We start from the raw sequence: 27,773 nt of genomic DNA, 5'->3' as shown, positions 1-27,773 counted from the left end.
TCCAGTGTTGTATAGAGGTATACAGTGATGAGCAGTGGTTTGTAGAGGAGCGTGGAGATGCGTGGTTGTTTGATGTAGCATGTTGGTTTGCATTGAGCGACTCACATCGCATCGAGTACACATGGGGAGTGCCAGGTATAGTGACACAGGCAGGATACGAGACGACATAGGATGGTACAACAGTAGCACGGGGTATCTAGTGGTGTACATGGATATGCCGCAGGGTACAGTGCTAGGTCGAGGAGTACAAGGATACTCGATGGGATGCATGGGCATATGGTGTTGCACAGTGAGGTCTTCGAGGGTCGCCTCTAGGGAGACTTATGGATGGAGACTGTGAAAAGTTGGTTACCCGATTCCTACTGCAGCAAATTGATGATATTTCTCCTATTTGTTAAATTACTTTGAACAAATTACTTGCAGTTTTCTACGACAAATATCGAAATACATACACTGCAGCCTAAACAAAATAATTATTGCAGAAACTAAATACGGTACAAGAGAGAAATAAACACACACATCTACACAGTTGTTTTTAGACAATGTCCCCGGAAAAACCCAACTCGGGAAAACCGATGCAACAATTGAGGGTCTTATTATTATGCAGTAGTTTCTGAGTACAAATTGTTGGATGCCCAAACTGGCTATCTGATATAGAGAAAAACAGACAAAGAGTTAGTGAGAGAAATCTCACACTGATTCGGGAGATCTAACACTGATCAGGGATAGGCTGGCTGGCCCCACGCTGCCTTTGCGCAGCTTCTATGTCAATCCTACCCAACTCTGTGTCACACTTGCTGGGCTCTGCGTCACCTCCTCTTCTGATCTCTCGCTGTTTGGAAATTCGACCCTCTGGCCCTCCGGTCTCACACCCCGACTTCTGGCACTAGATCTTGACTCTCCTAGTTGAATTTCGAACTCCCTCTGAAGCTCTGCGCTGCCTCTGTGTGGCACTGCGCTGCCTCTCTGAACTGCTCTATGCCTTCTTTGCCTTGCACTCTCTAGATTTGGAAAACTCTCCTCTAGACTACTATCCCTGCCCCTCACTGCAAGAAGATCACTTGATCTCACTCCGACAACTCAATGCTGCTACTCTTGAGAAATTTGATCTCTGATCTCTCATTCGATGTGTTCTCCAAGTGCCCATCGAACTCCTTATAATCTCTCGTTGGAGCGCCAACAACCAAGATTAAAACATAATTGAGGGCTAAGATTAACTGGGAGTTGATCCTCATCTTCTTCTAGAAGATTCACACTTGATTTAATTAATACCCTTTAATTAACCAGATTTCCTAAGTTTAGACTTAGGGAACCATTTAAAAAAGTTAATTATTTTAATTAAACCATCTCTAAGTGGAATTTTCCCAAACGATTTATGGGTATTGGAGAATGCATGTGTCTTAGCCTCTCTGCAAAATCTCGAGGCAAGAGCACATCTAATACTACAAAAATCAACAGAGACACCGGGCATACCTTTGGGTGTAGTTCACCCAGGATTGATGGTGATGCAGATGAGTGATACTTGATGGTATCCATAGGGACCCACAAGCCTGTCCCTCTTATACATCATTTACAGGCACAAACGATTTGGCTGTTATCCTTTGACACTCTAGGCGCGAGCAACGGGGGACAGGGAGCTCACCCGAGATACTGGGATGACACTCAACACACTAGGGGAGAGACTTCTCAACGGTGGCATTGGGTCGGTGCATGAGTTGACAGCCACAGGTTGGGGGATGAGGTGATCATCTGCAGGGCTGGCATATCATTCAACAGTGAGCCTATGCTTGGGGAGCTGATCACGAGGGAGGCGTGTGTCACTCTTTCCACAGGGCATGTCGGGACCATGCATGAGCAAAGGATACCATGTACGACTGAGGCAGTTTTCCAGTTTGTGTCCTGACTCCAGACATTGTATTGGCACATTATCGAGAGGGCGGATGGTAGACTTAGTGGTGATGGTTGGCAAGAGTAGGATGGATCCACATACACTGAGTCAATTGTGAGTATTAGATACCCATCTATTGGCTGCATTCAAGGGGTAGCTATTTGGCACATGTGGTTTCCAACGATCATCAGTACTACATAGTGGCAGGCACATGGCAGTTTAACATGCATCATATTAGTTCATGATATATGGAGCCTATATATTGATTGCATGTAGGGACTAGAGACGAGACACAGATGGATTCCAACAGTTTTCAGAGCTATGCTGCAACAAGTCTGGCTATGGGATCCAGGGATTCAGTTGGTTGATAGATCACTCTGTCTTGTGATGAGCAGAGTCATGGTAGAGAGTGATCTAGTTCACTCTTGGGTTGTCACATGGGGGTTCTAGGAGGCCTTCATTGTATGGCAAGGAAGGCTTTGCCTATTACTGCACAGGTTTGGGGTTAGCTTTGGATTGGTAGGCTTTGGCATCATGGAGATGCTCGGGCATAATGTTTTTGGCCTTTATCAGTATTTGACCATCGGGTTCCAGGAGAGGAGGATACAGTATGTGCGCACGATGGGCAATTAGTTGTAATTAGAGTTGCGCAACGTCGGGATTGTGGCATCTTTTTGAGATTAACATGGGACCTTGGTATCGAGGGGTTCATTTATGACAGGATGGTGCACAGATTCAAGGTGACTAAGTGGCACATTTGGGACCTCTGTATTGTTTGCAGTGACAGTTTGGGTCAGCAAAGAGAGGGAGCGCTTGTTTGAGCATTGCTTGAGTACAAGCAATTTTTGGCGGGGAGGACTATAATATCCCTAATTTTGTGAGCATGGGAGTCACTTAGGAATTTTGCCCAATTTTAGTAATATTAATCAGAAAGGGGCAAATATTATTGGATAAAGGTGGTTAGTATTATTTTATTGGAGAATAGTGGCAAATTATTATTTTATTAAATGGTGGCAAAAATAACTTAGTGGAAAATGACCCCCACCAATATTGCTTCATCACTACTTCATCCTGCATCATGTTATGAATCATAAACCACTTCGACCTTCTTTGTTCTCTGTTAATCTTTATGTAGCCTTTGATTATTATCATAATCAAATCTAGCATGTTTTCAAGTAGTTCATCAAACATTCTGCTTCACAACTGACTGTACCAACCACCACATCTCATGCCTCTATGGGGCTTAGGAGTCTGCCAAGTATCCTTAGACCATATCTCAATCATCAAAAGTATCTCCTTATTAGCAATGCCAAACCAATCAATGTATCCTTAAGTCTCAAGTTGTATGATCCTTCTCGTCTAATTGTGCTTTGTACTCCCTCTGAAGCTATCTACCTTTGGTTCATGGATCCTTTGAGATCCTCTTTAAACATAAGAGTTCTTCAAAAATCTTGGAGTATCTCTTCTAATTGAGGCACTCGTTTAGATCGTTTTCTCTTACTGGGAGATCCTGCACTCACTTACTGCAAACATATCCTTCCAAGAAATTGTACTGTATAAGTAGCAATGATCAATGCTAGTGTCAACCTAGTTCTTTTCAGAAGAATAAGCATCTTTTAAACTTTTTGTTCACGTACATATCTGAATCTTCGTGTATCACATTCTTTCTTCAACTCCCTCTGAAGATATCATCTCTAATCCATAAGTCCCTTTAAATAACTGTTTGCAAGATGTTCATGAAACTCCTTTCACATAATAGGAGTAACTTCCTTTATCTGAACCTTTTATTTTTAATTGATAGAGACTACCTGCCTTCTTGTAGAGATAATTTTATTTTGTCCTTCTGGTTCTTCTATCTGATCTGCTTTCGAAATGTCTAGTAATATTTCTTGAGTTATCAACTTATTTTCATTGAAATTGAGAAAATACCACACTGAAGAAAAAACTGCATATTGACCTTGACTTTGCTCTTGTTCTGCTTCTATTGTCAGCTTGTAATCCTTGCTTGCTAAATGATATGATTATTGCTTCTAAATCTTCATGATGAAATTGACAACTTCAATTGCTATAGTGACAGTAGAAAACTTTGACTGTGGGATACTATGCAGATGATTTTTTGATGATCCAATCTCTTCTAAACCATATACTTCTTCTTAAACTAGACCTTCATGAAATCAAACTATCGACTTGGAAAGAAACTTTCATCCTTCAATTGTAACTGCAATTGCTACTCTAGCTGCCATCTTCTAATAAGAAATGAAAACAAGCTTGCTTGCAAACCTGGTACTTCAATAGTAGAGTTCCTTATTGTCTTCGACCTTAGGTTTCTTTTCGGCATCTTCATCTTCTGCAATATGTGCTTCACTTCTTTCCTTTTGTTGTTTTTCTTGTTGTTATGGTCCTTGGGACAATCCCTTTTATAATGTCCATATTCATTGCAACCAAAACATTGAACTCTAGACAAATCTCGGTTACGACTAGGCTTGTTGTTATTGTTGTTCCTGTGATGAGATCAAAGTCTTCCAAACTTTCCAAACTTGGCTTCGGTGTTGTCCTTGGCTTTCAACCTTGCTTCTTCTAGAACACAGAGAGCCCTGAGTTCTTCAAATGTTGGAGTATCTTTTCTTGCATAGATTCCACTTGCAACACCATTCCAGTCTAGAGGTAGAGCATCGAGTACGGAAGTAATTAATTTCGAATCAGATATGATTTCTCCAAGTCCTTGAAGTGGTCCATTATTTTTGAGATTTTCATAAGGTATGAGGCAACATTTTCATCTTTGATATATTTGTTCCATAAAGTTGATTCCTTAATGATATTTTCTGATTGGTGGTATTGACAGAATATAATTTGACCAATTTGTCATAGCTTTGTTTGGATGTGGCCAAATGTGAAACAAAAGAGATAAGATGATCTTTGATGGACTCAAAGAGAATCCTTTGAGCCCTAACTCCTCCCTTCTTGTATTTGGCCACTTCTTGAGCATTTTTCTTGTCTGGTATTGGAACATTGCCTAGAACGAAATCCATGACTTCATTTTCTATGAAAACCAAATCAATTCTTTTTTTCTATGAAAACCAAATCCATGTCTGGTATTGGAACATTGCCTAGAATGAAATCCATGACTTCATTTTCTATGAAAACCAAATCAATTCTTTTTTTCCAAGCCTTGAAATTAGAGACTCCATCAAGTTTGTTTCCTTCCTTACAGATAGATGCCATTTGACTAGGAGGATGAGACATAGAGTCTAGTGAAGTACAGAAGCTGTAAGAGTATCTTCAAGAATGCTGATGAGAGTGTTGAGTGTTGAGTGAGAATCAAAAGCCTTCAATAATGTCAAAAGAGAGAGATGGGTGCTACAAAAAGTGAGTGATGGCTGTTGCTTCAAGTCTTCTTCTTTTTCCTTGATAGAAAGAGATGTAGTTGCTGCAATGATATCTTCAAGTATAGCTGCTGCAATAGAGTCTTCAAATAAGCCAACAAGATGTGATCTTCAATTTACCTTCTCTTCACCTTAGCTCTAATACCATGTTGAGAAACCAAGTGTTAGAAGAAAATGAGTGATTTTTCTTAACTTGATAATTACTTGTGAATGTTTGTTGGCTTCTTATTACTTATTATGTTTTCTTCATCAAGCAATTACCAAAATGTACAAAAGATGAAGATCACAAAGAGACCAATAACCAATGTTACCAGACTCGGAATCGACAATAAATCGGCGAGGCAAAAGAGTGAAGAGTTTTAATCGGATCGGGAAAAAATCGGCAAATTCATTAAATAAAAATATACACATATATTGAATTAAAAAAACCATTGTTCATTAATATTGGGTAAAGGTATGTCCAAACAATGCATAATATCAATAGATGTCCAAAATATCATGAATAAATAAGTATCTCATATATGTTATGAGTCCACACATGATCCAAAGCACTGAGTCTTGAGTCCTTAGAAGCATATGCTTCTAAAAGTTTACAAAAAAGTTAAAAACTGCATACTAATCAGAAAAAAATCAGCAACTAAGAGTCTAAGACTCTTAAGAGTGAGAACTAGAAGCGATTCCTCCCACTCCTTCGCTTGCTTGACTCTCAAAGTTATCCAAGTCATGAAGGCTGAAAAGAGGAGGCTCATCTAATTGAACCCATTCTGCCGCATTTGTAGCTTGCAAATCTAACTCTTCAAGGTCGATTGGTGAATGATCAATACCTGTCATTATCATGAGACATTGAAATGTGAATTAAAATTTCACTTTGAAGTTTGAACTTTATACTTTTAAAGTACGAACTAGATTATGAAACCTTCAAATTCAAGCTCTCGAATCTCACCTTGTATTTGTTTGTTGCGAAGTCGTAGATTGTAATGGACAAATACAAGGTCATTCAAGCGCTTTTGTGTCAATCGGTTGCGCTTCTTAGAATGTATTTTCTCAAACATGCTCCAGTTGCGTTCACAACCTGAAGCACTGCATGCTTGGTTTAAGATTCGAATGGCAAATCTCTTCAAATCTGGCGTATCACTACCAAAGTTTTGCCACCAAAGACCTAGCAAGTGGTAAGGGTTTGTGAGTAGAAGACTAGAAGTACCAAATTAGTAAATAGTAAAAACTTAAAAAGAAAAGAAAATTTAATAAAACATTTAACATACAAAATAAAGTTTAAACAAATTTAATGAATTGATGAAGCCTTCAAGCTGGGTACCTGGCAACATCTTTGACCTTTGTCTTATAGCACTGGTATAGGCAAACAATTTAGATGGTGCCCTATAATCTTGTAGTTGGGAAAAGACACGACTTCGTTGTTCTGGATCAGGGAAGCACCTTTCCAAGCATGTCATAAATCCTCTGCCAACCTCCCCATCCTCATTAAATTTGCTCTTATCATAAAAATATTGTGGGTTTAAGAAGTACCCAGCAACATGTAAGGGGGAATGCAATTGCCTATCCCAACGTGCATCTATAATGTCCCAAAGAGGCATATACTTTGTCTCATCATCCCCATATCTTCTTTTGATGGCCTCCTTTGCGAGATCCATCGCCTCATAAATGTAACCCATAGCGGGTTTGTCACCATCAACCATCTTGAAAGTTCAAGCATTCAAATTTAAAGAAATATGAAACATTGTAAATAAAAAGAAGCTTGAAATGAAATTTAAAAAATGAAAAAGTTAAAAGACTAAAAGTACCTGAGAACTCTAACAAGGGACTCCGTCATAGTAATAATCTCTTCAACATCTTTCCAGAAGCCATCATTAAACACAAGTGCAGCAATTTCGATGCCTTCAGGGGTCTTGGAATGTTTAGATCCCATCCACTCAGGTCCCAAGAACATCCTCTTCAGATTTATCTTTTGCTCAAGCACAGATTGCAAAGATATGAAATTTGTTGCAAATCTAGTCATTGCAGGTCGAACAATTTCTTTACCTTCAGTGTATATTCTCATAGTGTTTAGGACAATAGTGTGGTTGTATAGGTATTTGGTTATGGATTTTGCCTTCTCCACAACCTCATGTATCCAATGAAGCTTACCAATGTCCTCAAGCATTAAATCTATGCAATGGGCAGCACAAGAGGTCCAAAAAATAGTGGGGTGCCTCATCTCAAAAAGTCTACCAGCAGCCATATAATTCGCTGCATTATCGGTGACAATTTGTACAACATGTTCTTCTCCCACTTCTTGAACGACTTCCTCCATCATTTCACAGATAAGTTGGGAAGTCTTAACCTTATCTGAAGCATCCACTGACTTGAGAAATATTGTGCCTGCGAGACAAGATACAAGGAAATTTATTAAAGTTCTATTCCTCTGATCTGTCCATCCATCACTCATGATGGTGCACCCTGTTTCTACCCATGATGAACGAAACTCAGCTAGCACAAGCATGACATCTTCAACACTCTCTAACAACATATCTGTCCTAAGGCTCTCTGATGTAGGGGCTTTGAACCCTGGACCTGCAGCAGCAATTGCAGCAATCATAGCTTGCCAATAAGGACTTCTGGCACAGTGGAAAGGTATGTCAGAATAGTACCAAAAGTTAGCAATGGCCTTCCTTGCCTGACTATGGATATTTTTTTTTCCAACCATTGCCATCCAAGGTAGGTTGGGAACCGGGTTTTGTGCGGGGAGCAAAAAAGGTGTTTATGTTTCCACCTCCAGTGTTGAAGGAAGGAGTTGAAGGACTCGCATGGCTTTGAGTTTGACTTGGCCTTGGAGGCATGTGTGGAAAACTTGGGACATGGGGCTAGTGGCAGAAAAAGTATCAAGTTCAACTCCAACAGTTCCTATTTCAGCATTTTTCTTTGCTTTCTTGGCATTATGCTGCTCTAACATCTCAAGGGCCAAGGCTGCTTGGTGTTTGACATTGTCGTCAACCTTGCCGCAAATACCTATATCATGGCCAGGTATTTGTGCAAGGTGGAACTTGAATCTATAAATGCCTCCACTACATTTTGTTTTGCAAAATTTACAAAGGAGCCTGGGGTCTCCGGGAATCCTGTCACAATAAGCCCAAGCAAAGTCCTTCTCTCTCGGCATTGTTGTTGCTTTGAACTTGTGTTTAATTTGTGGCTTCTGTTAAGATTTGGAGTCTGGCTTCTATTTTATTTGTGGCTCCTGTGAAAGACAACAAAAAATCAAATTTAAAAATTATCCAAAAATTTACAATATGCTAGAAATTTAAAAAATTAAATGAAGACAGAACCCCTCTTTTTCCTTTCTGATGGACCAATGCCATCAATTTGGTCTGCCCCCAAAAGAAAACACAGGGATTTATGCTGCCAGTTCCTGCCATCAGGTAACGTCCAAAGAAAATTACAGCATATCCAAGTGTTGTTACCTTTGGGCAGCCATCTCTCTATCATAAGGCACATACAGTTTTGGAAGAAATTAGACTAATCAGTAATCACTAATCAGTGATCACCCATACCTCTAACTTTGACATATGGACAAAACAGTGAAACACTCATATCTGTAACTCTGACTGGGTAGTATGGGTAGAGCATTGGGTCATCTCAGATCTGTATATGGATCAAATTCTCATACATTTCACTCCTCTGGTGTGAACCAAGATAGTCATGAAAGAAGCCTTGTAGGCTTGTACAGTATTCAGGTTTTGCTGGTAGAAATAATAAATATGGTCTCTGTTGAATCAGCAGTGTATGGATTTGGTGTTAGGGAGGCCCATTAACATGTTGTCTTGCAGGAACTAGGGAGACCATTGAAACAAGCAGCGAAAAGTTGCTTATACACATGGCACATTCATGAAGAGGATATGAACTGTTTTGATTAGCTAAAGAAGGCACACTAATCACTACAACATAGCAACACACTTTCCTCTTTTACAGCAGTTTGAAGGTGCATGCATCAAGAGAGGGTAACTTTTATATCTTGAGACTGCAGGAGGATGCATTCTAGGACAACACATAGTAGGTGCATGCCATCATAAGACTTCGATATATATCATGCAAGAATGGGGACACACTTAGCTGGAGGTGAGTCCTGACTCCTAATGCATGTGTAGAGGTAAGTTCTAAAAGGTTGATTACTTGTTTTGAGTCTTGACATCTAACGCACACTTCAACCCATAGCCAAACTCATGCACACACCTTAGCAACAATTACTTGTCTGTTTGGTAAGTCAAAAGGATGCAGGGTAATGAAGGTTGCAGCCTGCAGGTGGGTTGGCATGAAGATGGTGACACAACTGTGGCTAGCCGCTACAAAGATTTCCTATCTTTAGGAACAAATGAGAACACAATCAGTGTGAAAGGAATCCGAATACATGTACTCGAGCTTGCACAACACATGTTGGCGAACTTGACAGTGTTAAAACTTAAGGTAGAATTTTAATGGATTGAACAGCGATATGATGGTGACTCAAACGCCGAAAACACATTAATCTTTGTAATTTACGTCGAATATGATTTGAGAAAACCCGAGCTACCTCTTTGTTACGTCAAGGCTGGCCGCTGAAGGCTCACGCGTGACGCAGGCTCTGCGGCTTCGAAGTTCGAATGCTGCTCTGTGGTGCTGCGGTGTCGAGTTTGTCGACTGAACAGTGAAGACTGCGGACTCGGGACTGTGCTCACTGCTATCAGTATCACTCTGCGGCTCTGCCTCTGCGCTATCAACCAATGAAACACGCACCAGTATCACCGTTACACTCTGCCTCTGCGCTATCAACCAATGTATCACCGTTAAACAATACGACGCATGTTATAAACGCAAACCGGAACCGAAAACCCTATTTGAAATTGGCGGGACTCGCTAAAAAATCGCAGAGTCGCGTAAATCGGAGGAATCGCGAGTCAAACTCGCGTTGACCACGAGTTAAACTAGGTCAACGCGAGTTGACACGCCGAGTCTCAAATCGGGACTTTTTGCCGCCGAGCCGATTCATACTCGCGATTAATCGCCGGAATCGGCGATTCCTGTTTCATTGCCAATAACACAAGAAGTTATGCTCCAAGCTAGGGCAAAGCCCCACAAGGGGGAAAGCCCAAACGATCCTTATAGAATAAGATCAAAATGAGATATCCAAGACCCAAGATCAAGACCAAGACTGTCACAAGGAACCCAAATCAGCCCTCCTCCAAGTCACCTCCAACAATTCCATGTCAACAAAAGTCAACATTGGTCAAAATCTTTGAAATTTTGTCAAAATCACAGAAAGTTTGGATCTGCAGTGGAGGCTGAATTTTGGCCGTGTAATAGACTCAAAATATCACAGGAATTTCGCACGTGTGAACAAAATTAGGGAAGAAAAATGATGTTTTCTCTCTCCTTTGACTTCGATTGTCTTTCTTCTTCTTGGCACATAAATTGATGTCTTGTTTTTTGATAAGTGAATGTGTCTCCTGTCACCGCTCAAACTAGTAGGGGTCCTAGGAGGGGATCCTATAGGGAAACTACTAGGTCAAGGGAAACAATGGAGTGATAGCCCACTATCACCTCAGCTAAGGCTCCCTTCTCTTTATGGACTTTCACCGATGGGAGGAGACCCAGTATAAGAGGAATCACAATAATAAATCTGTCAATGAGAGGATAGCCCCTATCACCTCAGCAAAGGCTCCCTTCTCTTTATGGACTTTCACCGATGGGAGGAGACCCAGTATAAGAGGAATCACAATAATGGATGTGTCAATGAGAGGATAAAGGGTGATTCCCAAGGCCTATTTGTAAGAGAGACTCAATTGTGTGGCTTTCTTGCTTGGAAAGCAAGGTGATAGGCTCTCTAGGAAGGGCTAAGAGGATTCTCGAGGCTAGGGTTTGGGAATGTATCTTGTAAAGATGATTCCTAGGCCTAGAAATCCTTATGGAGACTTGGTCTTTATGTGATCTTTGCGGAGTTGGAGTTGTAAAGTTGTGGGACCACACGGGACCAAGTGGACCTAGAATTAGGTCAAGTGGAATTGATCAACCAAGGAGGGGCTTGACCTAATTATGGAAGAGGAGGATCAAAGGACAAATTTTCTTTCGAGATTTAGACTCAATGATCCTAATGAGGTCACTAACCCCAAATAAACCTAGGGCAAGAAATGGTCTTGTGGCTAGGGCTTGCTATATCTCGGGATTCCACTGTTGCAATTTCTTGAAATTTGGAGGACCTCTTGAGCAAACAACAACACAGTAGTGGACCAATTTTCAAGGGTTTTGGATGGCTACAAATGATTTTGTGTGATGCCCTAGGAGACTTTATGGGGTTAGGCCTAGAATTGGAAGAAATGAAGAAAATAAATGTTATTTTGACCACCAATCAGTAGTACACTTTCAAATGTACGTAATCAAATACAAACCTTTGGGGTCTTCCAGACAACTAGATGTTGCTTTTCAACTTATCATAGTAGGATTATTAATCGAATCTTTTGACAAAAGATTCTTCAATCATACACTTTCCTTTCCTACTTCACATGCAACAACATATCCTTCAAAATGCATTCTCAAATAAAAACTATGCTATGCCCTCCCTCTCAATCAGGGAGATTTCTTCTATACAAGCTCCCTCTTAATCTCAGGGAGATCTCTTCTATCCGGGCTCCCTCTTAACCCAGGGAGTTTAGTTTCTTCTTATTGGAGAATCCCTCATGGCTTCCATCCTTCTTATCAGAGTCATTCATATATCATGCCTATCACATCAACTTTACTTATGATCATCTTCACCATCTTGAAGATGTACCTGCACAACTTAGATAGCAAGTACAACCAAAACTATAGAAGTGTGAACTTAGCCATATCAAAATCTTGTAATAACGGAAGCATTAGAATTTTACAAACATAATCAATAAGAGACTATACTTCAATACTTCAACTTCTTGCCCAGATTTTGTTATAAACCCTAAATCACATCCACAACGCATCTAGATATCAAGCTCATTATATCTAGGGTTTCAATATTCTTTCAATGACATGACAAGTTCTTTCATATAGCAAACCCTAGAAACAAATCAGATCAATGAATCTAACAACTTTCAAAATTCATAGGTTAGACTACCTACTAGGATTTCATATAAACCCTAGATTTTATACATGAGCTCCAACAATCAAAACCGATCACAGCTTAATCAACAACATAACTAGCTTCTACTAGGGTTTGATGTACACCCTAGATTTCTCATTTTCACAATCTCAACAATCACTATATAGATTCATAGATTCCAGATTGTCATATCACACATACTAGAGAATTTAACTACTACTAGGGTTTAGCTGCAAAACCTAGATTTCCCAAACAACATCATCCTAGAATATCAAACTAAGAGAAGGGCTTATATTAAACCCAAAGACTTACGACCATCAATAATTAGGTCAACACACATATCTAGGAATTCATCATCATGCATGTGCACATCATATGTTAGGCAATATTGATATACTAGATCTATACCGACCTGGATCAGGCTAGGGTTTCAACCAATAGACACATATACACCTAGGGTTTCATTCCTAGGATCTTATCTTAAAGACATAACAAGGGTTTTGCTTATAGACCTAACCAAACCCTAAAAATATGGGGTTTCATAACACAACAAAGCAAACCCTATTATACCAAAACTTCAAAGGTTTGAGATCTTAGACAACATCATTCAACCCTAACAAGTTAGGGTTTTCATGATCATACTAAAACCCCAAACATGACATCATCATCAAAAACTTCAAATAACATTTCTCAACAACCCTAAGTAGGCTAGGGTTTTCCAGAGAACCGGTCTAGGGTTCTATATAATCAATCAAGAATATGAGGAGGGTAGATTTATCAAATGATGAGTCGCCCAAAACAAGAATCATTATGATTCAAGACAGTGAGACATAACGATGTTAGTAATGTAACGCAAATTTCAAAATAAGATGAACATACTTTTTATATTAAGAGAATTTTATAATGTGTATAGTCTAAGACATACCTGGAGATGTTCCTTGACAATCCTTGTAAGGATTCCTTGAAGTGTTCTCCATGATCTTTTATACCTGTAATACATACTTTCAAGCAAAACATGTGATACCAAGAACATGATTTAATTTCTCAAGTTAGATCTTCTACATAACCATGGAGGATGGAAATCTATAATATCAAAAATCAAGTTATTTCTTCTTTCAATATTAGAACTTTTGCTTTACTGGTAAACCCTAGAAGATAAGGATTAAGGTTCTATTGATCTAGAGAGTACAATCTTTATCTTAGACTAGCTATAAACAAGGATTATATGAACCATTTGAGATTAGAGATATTAAAACTCTAAAAGCTTATGAATATACGTACTTTGTGTTTATGTACTTTTGATTTGATAGCTTAATAGACTTGTTGCATGTGCATCTTATTAAGTGACAATACTTACTTGATTTTCTTGAGCTGGTTCCTTGTGCTCGGACTATCAATTCAGATCCTCAAGGCACTATCAATTCAGATCCTCAAGGCTTATATTTCTTTCTCCATAGGACAAACTTCAGATTCCTCAGAGAAGTCATTTGGACATCAAACTGTTCTTCAAGTGTAGGAGGGCTGCTACTGTTCTTGTAGCATGTTAGCCTTCTTCACACTTCGGTCTTGAGGTCCTAATTATACTTTGAGGCAACTTTCTTATTTTACAATACTTTGATATCCTTTCCTTGCTTCGGTTGTGCTTCGGTCAAATTTTTTTTTTTTTTTTTTTCATTTCTGTGGTGACAAGATAGACATACCATGGTCCTTGGTGGCAGCGAAGATATGACTTGGTCCTTTATTACTGTGATTGATCCGAATTCCTGTACAATAATTGATGCGAAGTCTTTCAATACTATCAAGTTTTGGTCCTTGATGTCATGGTAGCATACAGTCAACAATGTAGTTTGGTTATATTTCAGTTTCTGAGGCAGCCTTCTAATTTGTCATCATGCTTTATGTAATTCATAAACACTTCAGTCTTGCTATATAGACATTGGACTTCTGGAGAACCTTGATGTAATACGAGTCATAGCTCTCATTTACATGCTGTTTATACTAAGATCCGGATTCTTCTTTGAGAATTTTATCGAGCTTTGTCCCTGTATTGCGACTTTGCTCAAAATCTTCTTGCCAATAAGGTGATATTCTTTTACCATAGCTTTGATACCATGTTGAGAAATCCAAAGTGTGGCAAGTTAATTGATTTCTCTTATTATGACATTATCTTGTGATGTTTTCATTATTATTATTCTTTCTTTCGATTTATCTTTTCTTATCATCAAGACTAATGCCAAGCAACAAATAGAAGAGGACACAAGATGTAGGCACGCAACCAGGGAAAAACCCCACTCTAGGGTAAAACCGAGTCAAAATTCTTTCTTCAGTAGATTCAAAACAAGATGAGACGACCAAGGCCCTCACAACCTAGACTAGAGACTCCCTACATCAAGTCAACCTTGGCTCTTAGTCATGTAAGTAGTATTTCATTCTTCAATGTGTACTCAACACGTCCTCCTTGCAACAATGAGATAACCCTTTACAAATTTCCTATAAAGATATCCATATACTTGTAGTGACCAACACTGTAATATATGATGACCAACAATGACGACCAACACTGTAACATATGATGACCAACATTGTAATGTATGTTGCCTTCAGTCTTGTGGTGACTGCCCCAAACTCTGATCTCAGTCCTTTATTCCACTGAAACTTTCTCTAAAATATCTACACTCTCACTGTGATTACACCGAACTTCATCTCTGAAATACCGAACCTTTCTTCTGTGATTTCCGCACTTGTCTCACGAGTTCATCTCTGCAACTAATTCGAGTTCTTCACTGTTGTTGATTTGGGGTAGCATCGGATGTGCTCTAGCCACGAAATTTTTGGTGGAGAGTTTAGGGCACATGAGATCTCCAATACCCAGAAAGGGTTTGGGCAGATTCTAAACAATTCAAGAGATATTAAAATAATTAATATTTTTAATGGAGTTCCTAAGTCCAAACTTAGGGAAAATAAAATATTAATGTGTATTAATATGACACTTATTAGAATGGTCCAAAAGACATGGATCAAGTTAGATCTAATCTTAGCCATTGATTAGGGATTTAATCTCAGCTATTGATATGTCAACGAGAAAAGTATAAGAGGAGGCTTGAGGGTCACTTGGAGAGCACACCAGATGATCAGTCATTCTATTCCCTAGAGCAGGGTTTGCTAAGAGAGATAGAATCAGTAATCGGAGTTGCAGCTGAGGGGAATTGGGTACAGAGAGGCAGAGATAGTGTCGGGAGAGCAACGCAGTAGCAGAGGAGAGTGACGCAGTAGCAGCGAGAGCTCATGCAGGGCCACGCAGAGGCAGCCGGGTGCTGCGCAGAGCCTTAGAGAGGCCAACGTTGCTGACGCAGAGGGCCAAAAGGTTGACGTAGGGCCTCCTAAGGCTGACGCAGACCCATCGGGGGTGACGCAGGGCCAGCGCTGGGCAGAGAAGGGCTGACGCAGTCCTGGAAGGCTGACGCTGGGGTTTCTGGGACAGATTGTAGCTGAGGAGCTACTGGAAGGATTATCCTGGGTTTGAGCAGGGAAATTTGTCTCAAATTGAGAGGTATTACTGCGAAGGAAATTCTCTATTGGGTAGGCCAGTTTTGGCACTCAGATTGTACTATGATATTGCTTATTAAGAAAACCCTCAGATAGCTGCACCGGTTTTCCCACATTTGGGTTTTTTCGGGGACATTGGTCCAAAAATAACGGTGTCATTTGGTGTGATTGTTTATGTTTCCTTCAGTTGTTGATCTGTAATATGTTGAGCATGCACGAGTGTTTATTTTCAGTGTTTACATTGTAAATAACTTGTTAAGTAACTGAACAAGTAGGTAGGAATAAATAAGATAAAGTGCATGGAGGGTTTCTAACTAAGTAGACTTAGAAACTTCAACATGGTATCAGAGTGTGATTGCAGATCACAGGAGGACTGAGGACATCAGCCGAGCGGAGCAATAGCAGCAGAAAACAACTGTCCCGAGGTGACAGAAGCTGTTTCTAGCAGAGCAACAACAAGGGAAGGGTGACGTAGTGCCTGCGTCATCAAGGGTGAGCCAGGAAGAGGCAGCGCAGAGGCTAAGGAAGGCAAAGGGAGCCTCACACAGAAGCTAGGAGAGTTGATGCAGTTGGATAAGGAGGTCGATTTGCTGGTGCTGGGATTGCGCATAGCCGAGGAGCTCTCACTTTCAGGTTGCTGGGGTTTAGAAGGCTGTGGGAACATTGCAGAGTGGAGTTGGTGAGGTACTATAGTCAGAATAATACCTGACAGGGCAAGGCCAAGAGGAGGGAGTTGCTACCGAGGGTTTCTAGCCGAGAAACCCGGATCAGTGGTGCAGTTGCACAAATGATCAAAGTAGGGGGCATCTCGACATCGGCAGAAGGATTTCCAGGAGGGAAATCGAGACTCAGAGGGAGTCAGATCGAGAATTTCCAGGAGGGAAGTAGGAGAGCATCATGGCACTACACAGAGTAAGAGACTAGGACAGGATGGACGGAGTGTCGAACTTCGCGGTCTGGAAGGCCAAAATCTTATCCGTACTTGACAGAAATCATGTCAAGAACTTCGCCTTGAAGGTTATGGCTATCCCAGTCGACCCAAATGATAACGACAAGTACGAGGAGGCAATGGCGAGGGCCAAGAGCATCATCCTTGACGGGGTCAAGGACCATGTAGTACCACACATTGCCGAGAAGGAAACAACATATGAGATGTGGGAGGCCCTCAAGAAATTGAACCAGCATACTTCTGTGCAGGGAAGAATGTTACTAAAGAATCAGTTGAGGTCGTATCAGATGAAGAAGGGAGAACCGATTGAGACCTTTCTCGGAGGAATGAACAAGATCCGAGATCAGTTGATTGCTATAGAAGCCATGCTGGATCAGGAATTAATGGTGAGGACGACCCTGAATGCAGTGTCGGAATATTGGGAGGTATTTGTCCAGAGTATACTAGGCAGAGGGACACTTCCACCTTGGGATGAGATGTGGGCTGCTCTTCGCCAAGAAGAGATTAGACGACAGTCGAAGACGGATAACATCAGCAAGGGGATCAAAGTCAAGCAAGAGGAGGAAGATGTTGCCCTAGCATTTGAGGGAAAGCGGGAAAAGCGGAAGAAGAAGGATCTCTCCAAGATCAGGTGCTTCCACTGTGGGGAGCTGGGTCATTATGCGACCCAATGTCCAAGGAGGAAGAGTAAGGGAGAGTCTTCCGAGACTAAGGCAGCGCCAGCAAGGGCAGAGAAGGAAGTTTTGACAGACAATCACTGTGCCATGAGTGCACACGCACCACTTGAGCGGAAGTGGGGAGACATTGAGCTGTAGTCAGGCGGACTACAGGCGATGAGGGGCAGGATCCTCGAGGTACCCAGCCTCTTGGATTAGACCTTGCTACGGGAACCCCGAAGAGGAGTAGCAGGACTGGCTGAGCTGGGTAGAGATGGATGTGGATGGAGCAGCAGGGAGATCTACAGTGCAGGAGTCCCGAGACAGCACGAGGTTAGTAGGCTACAACAGTGCGAGAGGCACAGGAGTGTTGCACCAGTGCAGGATGGCACAAAGAGTTGTGCAATGGTGCGAGACGCAGGGAGTTGTTGCAGCAGCACAGAGGTCAGAGAGGGAGCACTTGTCAGCGGCAGAGGGAGCTTCAACATTAGTGGGTGTCTCTAGCCCAACAGAGAGGTCAGAGTTGGGAGATCAGTTACTTACTTCTTAGTAATTGAGTTGCAGTGCAGCAGCGGGTAGCACGATGCAACATGATGAGAGGAGGTGCAGTGCGGATGCAGTGTTGGGAGAAAGGACCAACATCAACACATATGCAGAGGGTGCTATCATATAGATGCAACAGTGGCAGTGGCAGAACCATGGGCAGTAGTATAGGATACAGCAGTGCAGAGGATTGTGGGTAGCAAGCCTAGCATCAACACAGGGACCGGTGTCGGATGATCAAGGTGATACTCAGTCAGGAGTATTACTAGAGCACACTCCTCGCTAAGAGGGAGTGTTGATTTGGGGTAGCATCGGATGTGCTCTAGCCACAAAAGTTGGTGTAGAGGTTAGGGCATATGAGATCTCCAACCCAGAAAGGGTTTGGGCAAATTCTAAACAGTTCAGGAGATATTAAAATAATTAATATTTTTAATGGAGTCCCTAAATCCAAACTTAGGGAAATAAAATATTAATGTGTATTATTATGAAACTGTGTTAGAATGGTCCAAAAGACATGGATCAAGTCAGATCTAATCTTAGTCATTGATTAGGGACTTAATCTCGACTTTTGATATGTCAACGAGAAAAGTATAAGAGGAGGCTTGAGGGTCACTTGGAGAGCACACCAGATGATCAGTCATTCTATTGTCTAGAGCGGGGTTTGCTCAGAGAGATAGAACCAGTGATCGGAGTTGCAACTAAGGGGAATTGAGTACAGGGAGACAGAGAGGCAGAGATAGTGTCGGGAGAGCAGCGCAATAGCAGCTAGACCTCATGCAGGGCCATGCAGAGGCAGCCGAGAGCTGCGTAGAGCCTCAAAGAGGCCAGCGTTGCTGACGCAAAGGGCCAGAAGGCTGACGCAGGGCTTCCTAAGGTTGACATAGACCCATCGGGGGTGATGCAGGGCCAGCGCTAGGCAGAGATGGGTTGACGTAGTCCAGGAAGGCTGACGCTGGGGTTTCTGGGACAGATTGTAGCTGAGGAGCTACCAGAAGGATTATCCAGGGTTTCAGTCGGGAAATTTGTCTCAAACTGAGAGGTATTACTGCCAAGGAAATTCTCTATTGGGTAGGCTAGTTTCAACACCCAACTTGTACTCTGATATTGCTTAATTAAAAAACCCTCAGATAGCTATACCGATTTTCCACATTGGATTTTTCTGGGGACATTGGTCCAAAAATAACGGTGTCATTTGGTGTGATTGTTTATGTTTCCTACAGCTGTTGATCTGTAATATGTTGAGCATGCACGAGTGTTTATTTTCAGTATTTACACTGTAAATAGCTTGTTAAGTAACTGAACAAGTAGGTAGGAATAAATCTGATAGAGTGCATGGAGGGTTTCTAACTAAGTAGACTTAGAAACTTCAACAACTGTGATGGATGCAAAGTCCTTATGCTGGTATATATAGGTTTTTGTCCATCATAAATGAGCCGACATGAATTCATGAAGAGATGTGCCTCTATTTTAGGCCGACATGAGTTCATTTGATGATAATTCCTTTGAGGCCGACTTGAAGGAGACTTTGAGGAGGCTGACTTGATGATGATTTATTTGACAGCAAGGAGACTTTGATGGAGGAGTCTTTGACCAAACAAACTTTGACTTTTGACTCAAGTAAACAATCCTAAAGCCTACAATGGAGGCTTGACCTATGACAATTGACCCAAGCATGAAACCCATGCTTTAACAAGTCAATTCAATTTAATAATAAAATTCTTTTTACTTTCTTTTGACAAATATATTACATTTTGACTCAAGTACAATTTATGAAGACTGAACCTAGTTACATTCTTCAACACCATGCTTTCCTTTTTATCTATATTTATATGGATTTTATTTACTGCTTCCTGTTTTGTCATTGCTCTGCCCTGCACATAAATTTGTATATTGATTTGTTGCATTTCACAATTGTGCAGAAAGATAAGTCACATAAAGTTTTTGGTAAAGGTATGTATCTAACCTTTTGTCTGCGCATAATTTTTCAAATTTATTTCCTTTTAAAGTGCAACTCACGTATTACTATGATAGAGTAGTAACTGTGAGCTCATATCTCTAGTATATAATTATATTCTTTTTTGATACCTCAAGTGCAAGTTCTTGTTGTGTAGAGATTTTATTGCTCAAAAAGAAGAGACCGAGGTCAGATTGTATCAATCTGCGTGTTCGTGTATGGTGTCCTCTTGATCAAAGGTGCTCTTGTTATTATCCTTTTCTTTGTTAGTAAGAATGCAGACAAATAATAAAATAGAACTGTTGATGTGAATAGTTTTCCTTTCCCTCGAACTTACTGGTCCTTCTATGCTAAAATTCTGCTCATCTATCACGAATTTTGAAATCCAGTCTTGCAATGTATAGAAGTAGTTGGCATTATTTTATCTTGAAATATATGTCCTATTATTTCTTTGTATCTCGCATTCTTGTACTTGGCAATCCCTTTGATGTATTTGTGGTCAGTAGTTGGACATTAATATAATTATCTTATGTGACTAACCATTGCTTGCTCTTCTTCTGATGATTAATTTAAAATATGAATCTCAACAGGTTCTACTTTGGAAAGATTGTAAATTTTGATCCAATTATTAAAAAGCATACTGTGAGTTCGTAAATTATTTTGATTCCTTCTTGGAAATTGCCATGTACATACTTTTCCATATCGAGCATTGCCAAACACTTATCTTAAGTTGATCATGTGCCAGATTCTATATGATGATGGTGATAAAGAAGCAATTGTTATGTCAGAAGAGAAATGGGATTTCGATTTGAGTCCACCAATTCAGGTTTTCTTAAATGTTATAATCTTGTAACTTTTCCATATTGTGGAAAAAATTGGAATGAAAATCGTTTTCATACTTGATTTTTTTGGTTGTTATGTTTTGAAGAGACTCTGTGCATGCGTGTGTGAAATTATTGTACTTATTTGTAGATTGTGGTTTTGCAGAAAAAACAAAAACAACCTGTCACTAATGGTTCTGTGGATTCATTTGTCGACAGTATCAGGTTCTCTTACAGCTGATGCTTTCATTTTTAAGTTGAATGTTTTGTTACTTCTTACAAATTGATGTTATTTAGTTTGTTTTGTGCATTGCGAAGCTCAAATTTTCTCCAGTCCTTTATATAATATTCAGGGAAGTATTAGTTTTCAAGCATCAATATCTGTTTTATTTCTTTCAAAATAACTTTCTAACAATAGCATCCTTGTGTGCAAGTGAATATTAGCTGAATCTTGTATCATCTTAATGCCATTTATTGAAGATCAAAATGCATTTGTAGGGCACTTTAGTGTCTACGAAGAGTATGATAATCCTGAAGCTAATGGTAAATATGGACTGCTTGAAATGTGTGCTGTCCTCTATTACTGGATGATCATGAGATATTTTGCCAAGCAAATGAGTTTATTGATTTCCAACGAGATGTGTTGGTCTGCTTTTCCCAGAACAGCTTCTATGTAAATTGAGGGAAAAACAAAGATTTTCACAACTGTTTTAATTTTTAAAATTCTGATAAATTTGAAAAGCACAAGTTTGTATCTAGTCATTGTGGTCATGTATTATAGGTGTCATTGTCCATATGCTTACCTTATTTAGGACTATTTAAAGCATTTCATATTCAAATCACACCATGAGAAGGTATCTTTTATAGTCCGGACCTTCGTTATGTGTTGTTGAATCATATTTTATTGAGCCATTGGTATAATCACTTTAGTGTTATTGGCAGAAAACCCTTTGTTTCCAGTTCTGCACATTTATTCAAGTAATAATGGACACAGTAATATAACAGAAATCACTCTTGTGCTTGGTGCACGTGTTGCAGGCTTTAGAGCTGTGACGAATATTGACAAGAATAATGACATTTGGCAATGACAGTCAAGTGTTTATATGGAAGCATTGTTGCAATGTCTTGTTTGCAATTCAGCTAACATTGGCAGAAGATGGCTAGGGTGCCATGGTTATGTGCCTCTACAATTCTCTTTACTCGCTGCACACCTCTAAACCTCCTCAACAATCATGAGTTAGGCTGGTTCCAGGAACAATCAAGTAGTCCAGGTAGCACTTTGTCATGTTGCTACTTTAAAATATATAAACCAGGAGATACAACCGGAATGACAACAAGTAAGTAAGCCTAAAAACATTAGCGTATTTCTACTTTTGATGAGAGATATATGCAGCGTGTTTTTAGTTCTATGCTCCTAGTAAATATATAGATCACATCAAATGGTGACATACTCTTGGAAGGGTACTACTTGAAAGTGAACTTGCCGTCTCTTTAGGGTGTGCAAAGCCTAATTCCTTGACTTTTACTATTCATCCCCCATGTCCGTTGGAGGGAGGTGATTAAGAGAGTGTCATGGGTCTCTGGGACTGCTATGAGTTAGAGGATTGAAAATTTGTAAGTTTCTAGTGTGGACCTCCCAAGCCATGGTGAAAATGTGGGTACTTAATAAGTATAGTTAAATTCGAGCCTCGATCTTTGCCATCTCAAATTAAAAGAAATCTTAGAAGGATTGTATATGTCTAAAAGCTAAAGTGGGTTCTGTTACTGCTCAAACTAGCAGGGGACCTAGAAGGGTTCCTAAAGGGACAACTGCTAGGTCAAAGGCAACCATGGAGACTTAGCCCATTGTCACATCAGCTAAGATTCCCTACTCTTTACGAACTTTCACCGATGGGAGCAGACCCGATATATTAAAAGTCACTTGTGAAGGATGAATCAACAAATGGATGTGAAGTGACCTTAATGACACTTTTCCTAGAAGGAGGTTAAGAATGGAGCTTGCTTGCTTTTTAAGCAAGGTACAAATCTTTCTAGGAGAAGGAGGTGAAGATTTAAGGGCTAGTTTTAATGAATATGCCTTGTAAAGGAGTTTCCCAACCCCTAAAATCCTATTGAACTTGACTTCCCAAGTGGTTCTTGAAGAATTAACTTTTCAAAGGTATGGGACCACATAGGACCAAGTGGACCATCGAAATTTCTTCAAATTTGGAGGAGACCTTGAGGACACACCATCGTAGTAGAGGCTAAGAGATTGAACTTTTTCCAGGGCTATTTTGTTGCGAAAGTGATGCCCTAGGTGGCCCAGCATGGCTAGACCTAGAATGAAGAGGGAAAGGTGAAGAAAAATGGTTCTTTGAGTGACCACCTATTGGTAGACCAGTGCCTAATCCCTTGGGGAGAATGGAGTCTAGGAGAATGATGAGAAAGGACTTCGTTTCTCGGTCAAGGAGGCCTCAAGGACTACTTCGCTTGGCCTTTAGGGCAAGAAGAAGTGACCTTAAAGCTTTATACTTCACTTTGCAAAAAGAGATGGCTTATCAAGATAAATTCAATGGTAGAATTATCCCTAGGAGATTTCATTCAACATACATGGCCCATACATTGAGAGATGCTATATAGAAACAATAATTCCACAATTGCAATTATGAAATGCAACAATTAGCCCTAGTATAGCGAAAATCCCATTCCAATGCATATGACAAAGTAAAACAAGAATAACATTAAATGTGTGTACTTACATGTAAGAGAACATATCCAACCATCAACATATTTGCCAATAAAGAAGCTCCAAGATAAGAAAGTCCAATCCAAACATCAAAATTCATCCATGCTCCAATTCATCCTCCAAGAAAGAAGTGTGAAATTCTCAAGAGAGAGAATGATCCAACCCAAGTGATGATACAAAATGAATTAATGTCTCTTCTATTTATACACTCATTAGGAGTTCAAATTACCTAATTTGAGCCTACATTAGTCCATCAAATAAAAATAATGTGCAAATAACTAATTTTTGGTGACAGGTCCACCAAACTAGCTCATAAACAAAATAACAAGCCTCTTAAGAGGTCGAATGATCAATAATACATATAGTTGGGCTCTCTAAGAGGCATGATGAAGTCCATAAGTGCCATAATGATGAATAGGACTTCCAAAAGGAATGGAAAAGGGTTGGCCCTTTGTTTTCCACATAATAAATTTGTGGTACTCCCAATGGGTGTGAGGGAACACAAATTAGCTCATGGGTCTCCACATAAGTCGAAGGTGCCTGTAGACCATCTGTAAGGGCTCAAATGATGGTGTAAGTGATGACACATCAGCATACAAGTCCTGGGTCATCTGCCAAGTGCATGGTACAACTATGGGGCTGACTGGGCAAAGGTGAACTAGGTGCATCTTCTTTGTCCAATAGGTGATTCTCGAGCAATCTATGAACATCTCTGGGGATCCATGGAGTGCTGTCTACTGCTTTGGAGGGCCATGGCTCTTAACACACACCCTACATGTGCCAATGTAGCCCTTTGAAGGGTCAGGACCTTGTATAGGGAGACGGAACCCAAGATGGAGACCACCTCCAATCCTGCATAAGATCCAATGCGTCCCCTAGCCTTCCAATACAACAAGTCATCAAGGAAATAGAGTAAAAGAGCTTACAACCATGGACAACAGGTGGGGACTTCATAATGGCATGCCCTTCTATAATGGGATTTGGTCTGTGCCAATGTCTTCAAGCTCCAAATGGGGTTAACCAAGTATCTCATTAGGTGGTTTTTACTTCTAAAGGGGATAATGTGTCCAAGGTACATCCTTTAAAAGGTGGTGGCATGTGGTAAAGAGATGAATGGGGTAGGGAATGAAAAGGGGTAGCCCTGGGCCACATGTTGGGTTACAAGGGTAGCTAGTAAAAGAGAATGGCACACTTGGGTATATAATGTATAGGAGGGAGCAATCGTGGTACATGAGTTGCCTCGACCTTGATTTTTCCACCCTTCTTTATATGCCTTTCATGATTTTTTTTAATTAATTGCTTGAGGTTCAAGGGGTAAGGCCATGATGTGTGAGATATAGCAGCGGATACTCAATTTAAGGTAGGGCGGTTCATTTCCCGCCAAGGGTTGGGACAATCATGGGTTCCTAAATGATAAAGGAGACTCATCTAGAGCCTATAGGAACCAAGGTAATGGCCATGATGATGGGGTAGAGCTAACATATTAACTTTTTCCCACGTGCTAAATGTGTTTGTCCCGACCATCTTTTGGATTTTGTGGTACATTTTCCTGTTAATTGTGGCCAATTATGCTTTTACTTTTCTTTTCAGCTACATCAACCTCTAGGGCATCATTCTAGGCTTGACCCAAGGTGTGGGCAAGGGGAAGGGGAAAGCTAACCCTATATGGACCCAGTGGAGGAATGTGGACCTAGGTGGGAGAAATGATGAATGGGGTTATAATGAGTGCAAGGAGAGTAATATATATGGATGAGGGAGCGGGACCATGCAACCAAAATCGGGTTTTCCCATGTAATATCATCCCTAAAGCCGAAGGGCCAGTAAAAGAGATCCCACGGGACTAGAATCCAATGTTAACATTCAAAAGGGGTCTAGGGGACAAGAGCCCAAAACTAGCCCATTCTTTCCGCTTAATCCCCTCATTAATCCATGCCCAGAAGTGCCCATGATAAGCAAACTATAATACTCAATTACAAAATGACAAGGCATACCTTTAGGTTCGGGAGGCCCATCTTCAAATATACGATCATGGCAGATGGGTGAGGGGCCACATGGCTGGCTCGGGGGGCAGAGAAGTGGCTCAACGAGTTAGTTGGTGGCTACATGGGGCTATTGGCTGCCGGCTGAGGACTCTCTTGGAGAATTTTTTTCTCCTAGGGATATCACCCACAAAATGGTGGGTAACATCTTGTTCCAACTGGCTAGTGATCTCTTGAAGAAGTGGACGAAGCTCTTCGAACGGGAGGTCACGAGAACTCCAACAATATTTTGGCTACCACAGACCTGTTACTTGCACATATAATAGTTGAAAAACACGGGGTAGCATGCTTTCGCGACGTCTCATGATCGTACATGCTTGGATTAGACCCATAAAATTGACTCATAGAAGTAAATGCAGTTTTTAAATCTAAATGCAACTACTCTATCATGAGAAATATCATATGTCATAGTTCCAATCTATGAAACCAGATTCGTCCCCCTGGCTCATCGTGCCCTGAATCGGGCGAATCGGACACGATTCGGTTGGATTTGTGTCCTTCCGAACGTGTTCGGTCGTGTCCCAATTCTAGGACACGAATCCCGAATTTGGGCTTTTTGCGAAGCGTTAAAAGGCAGTTTTGCCCATTCTTTTTTCACATTCACTTCTTTTGTTTGCTGTGGGTTTTTGGGAGCAAAGAGCAAAGGGTGTGGGAGCATTTTCAAGGAGATTCAAGCAACAGGTAAGTGCATTTTCTCTCTATTTTTTTGCATTTTTATTACAACAGTTTGCATGTGCATTTCTTTTACAAATTTGTGCATTTTTGTTTTTACAGCATTCATGGCTCAATGAATGGCAGCAGGGAAGGGGCAAAGGAAGTGGAAGAATGTCCCCATTGGAGATGCCCCTCCTCCCAATTTCATCAGGGTCTGCTGCAAGTGTTCCCTCTATTGCAAGTGGGGCTGCAACAACAACTTCAAATGTTGAGGGAAGACATCCTCCTCAAGATAACAAATATCCCTTGTGGAAATATGTCACAAGAGAGCAAGGGCCAAGCAACAAGGTGAAGGGAGGAGGCAATGTGAGTTGGAAATGCAGCTATTGCAACACTACTTTCACGAGCACATATTTCTGTGTGAAAGCTCATTTGTTGGCTTTACCAAGTTGTGGAATTGCAACTTGTACAAAGGTGCCTTTACCAAAGAGGAAAAAAATGAAAAGAGAGTCCAATCTTGGTATGGCAAATGTGGCTGCAAAATCTGAAAAAAACCAAGATTGATGACCCCCTTCCATTCTTGAGGAAAAGCAACAACAAATTCCCATTTGAGAGTTCTGGTGGGGGACAAGCAGCAAAAAGAAAGGCAATTTCACTTGGTCCAATGGACAAGATTTTTCAGAAAGAGAAACAAGAAGAGCTTGATCTCACCATTGCCTTTTATTTCTATAAAAGCTTCATATCCTTTAATATTGCATGCTCACCTCTATTTATTGAGATGTGTCGAGCTCTAACTCAAGGGGCTCAATTAGGGTTTGTGCCTCCTGCATCAGAGAAGCTTAGAACCACATTGTTGACGAAGGCAAAAAAAGAGGTGGAAAAAATGCTTGAGCCTACTAAATCAGCATGGCCAACATCTGGGGTTAGCATTGTTTCTGATGGATGGACAGATCCAGCATGACACCCACTCATCAACTTCATGGTGTCTTCGTTGACTGGTCCAGTTTTCTTGAAATCGGTGGATGCACTTGGACAATACAAGGATGCACAATATATGAGTGAGTTGTTTATTAAAGTTATTGAAGGTGTAGGTGTGTTGATTCTTGTGTGCAAATCATTACAAATAATGCACCTGTTTGCAAGGCTGCTGACATGATTGTGGAAGCTAAATATCCAAAAGTGTTTCAGACACCTTGCATTGTCCATTCATTGAACTTAGCACTTAAATCTATTGCTTTTGATGTGCTTTGGATTGCAATCATTATTGAGGATGCACAACATTTCCGCAACTTTGTACAAAATCATACAAATGCTCTCACTATCTACAAGGAGTACACCAATCTATCATTGTTGAAGATTGCGGATACATGGTTTGCCTCTTCATTCATCATGTTGAAGAGGTTGAGAGAGGTCAAGACCGCTCTTGGGGCCATGGTTATTTCAGAGTTTTGGTCTTTTTGGAGAAAGACAGATCAAGTAGCCTCTAAAAGAGTGAAGGACACCGTGTTAGATGATGCTTGGTGGG

General features: G+C 40.6%; 1 protein-coding gene across 18 annotated transcripts in view; it reads left to right on the top strand.

Moving 5' to 3' along the window:
* Positions 1-27,773, top strand: part of LOC149234940 (histone-lysine N-methyltransferase ASHH3-like) — a 343,338-nt gene that overhangs the window by 94,170 nt on the left and 221,395 nt on the right. For all 18 annotated transcript variants that reach the window (XR_016246143.1, XR_016246139.1, XR_016246140.1 and 15 more), the window contains exons 9-13: positions 19,975-20,005; positions 20,167-20,248; positions 20,600-20,651; positions 20,755-20,835; positions 20,997-21,055. Coding sequence is in view for 5 of the 18 variants with exons in the window: in XM_089372008.1 (XP_089228134.1) it covers positions 19,975-20,005; positions 20,167-20,248; positions 20,600-20,651; positions 20,755-20,835; positions 20,997-21,055 (305 nt within the window). In the remaining 13 variants the exon portion in view is untranslated. The remainder of the gene's footprint in view (positions 1-19,974; positions 20,006-20,166; positions 20,249-20,599; positions 20,652-20,754; positions 20,836-20,996; positions 21,056-27,773) is intronic.

Source organism: Pinus tabuliformis, chromosome 8, assembly GCF_031772625.1.
Source record: "Pinus tabuliformis cultivar Carrire ecotype Pingquan chromosome 8, CPIR1, whole genome shotgun sequence".
NCBI lineage: Eukaryota > Viridiplantae > Streptophyta > Pinopsida > Pinales > Pinaceae > Pinus > Pinus tabuliformis.
The sequence above is the reverse complement of the archived record's forward strand: the minus strand, read 5'-3'. Positions and strand labels throughout refer to the sequence as shown.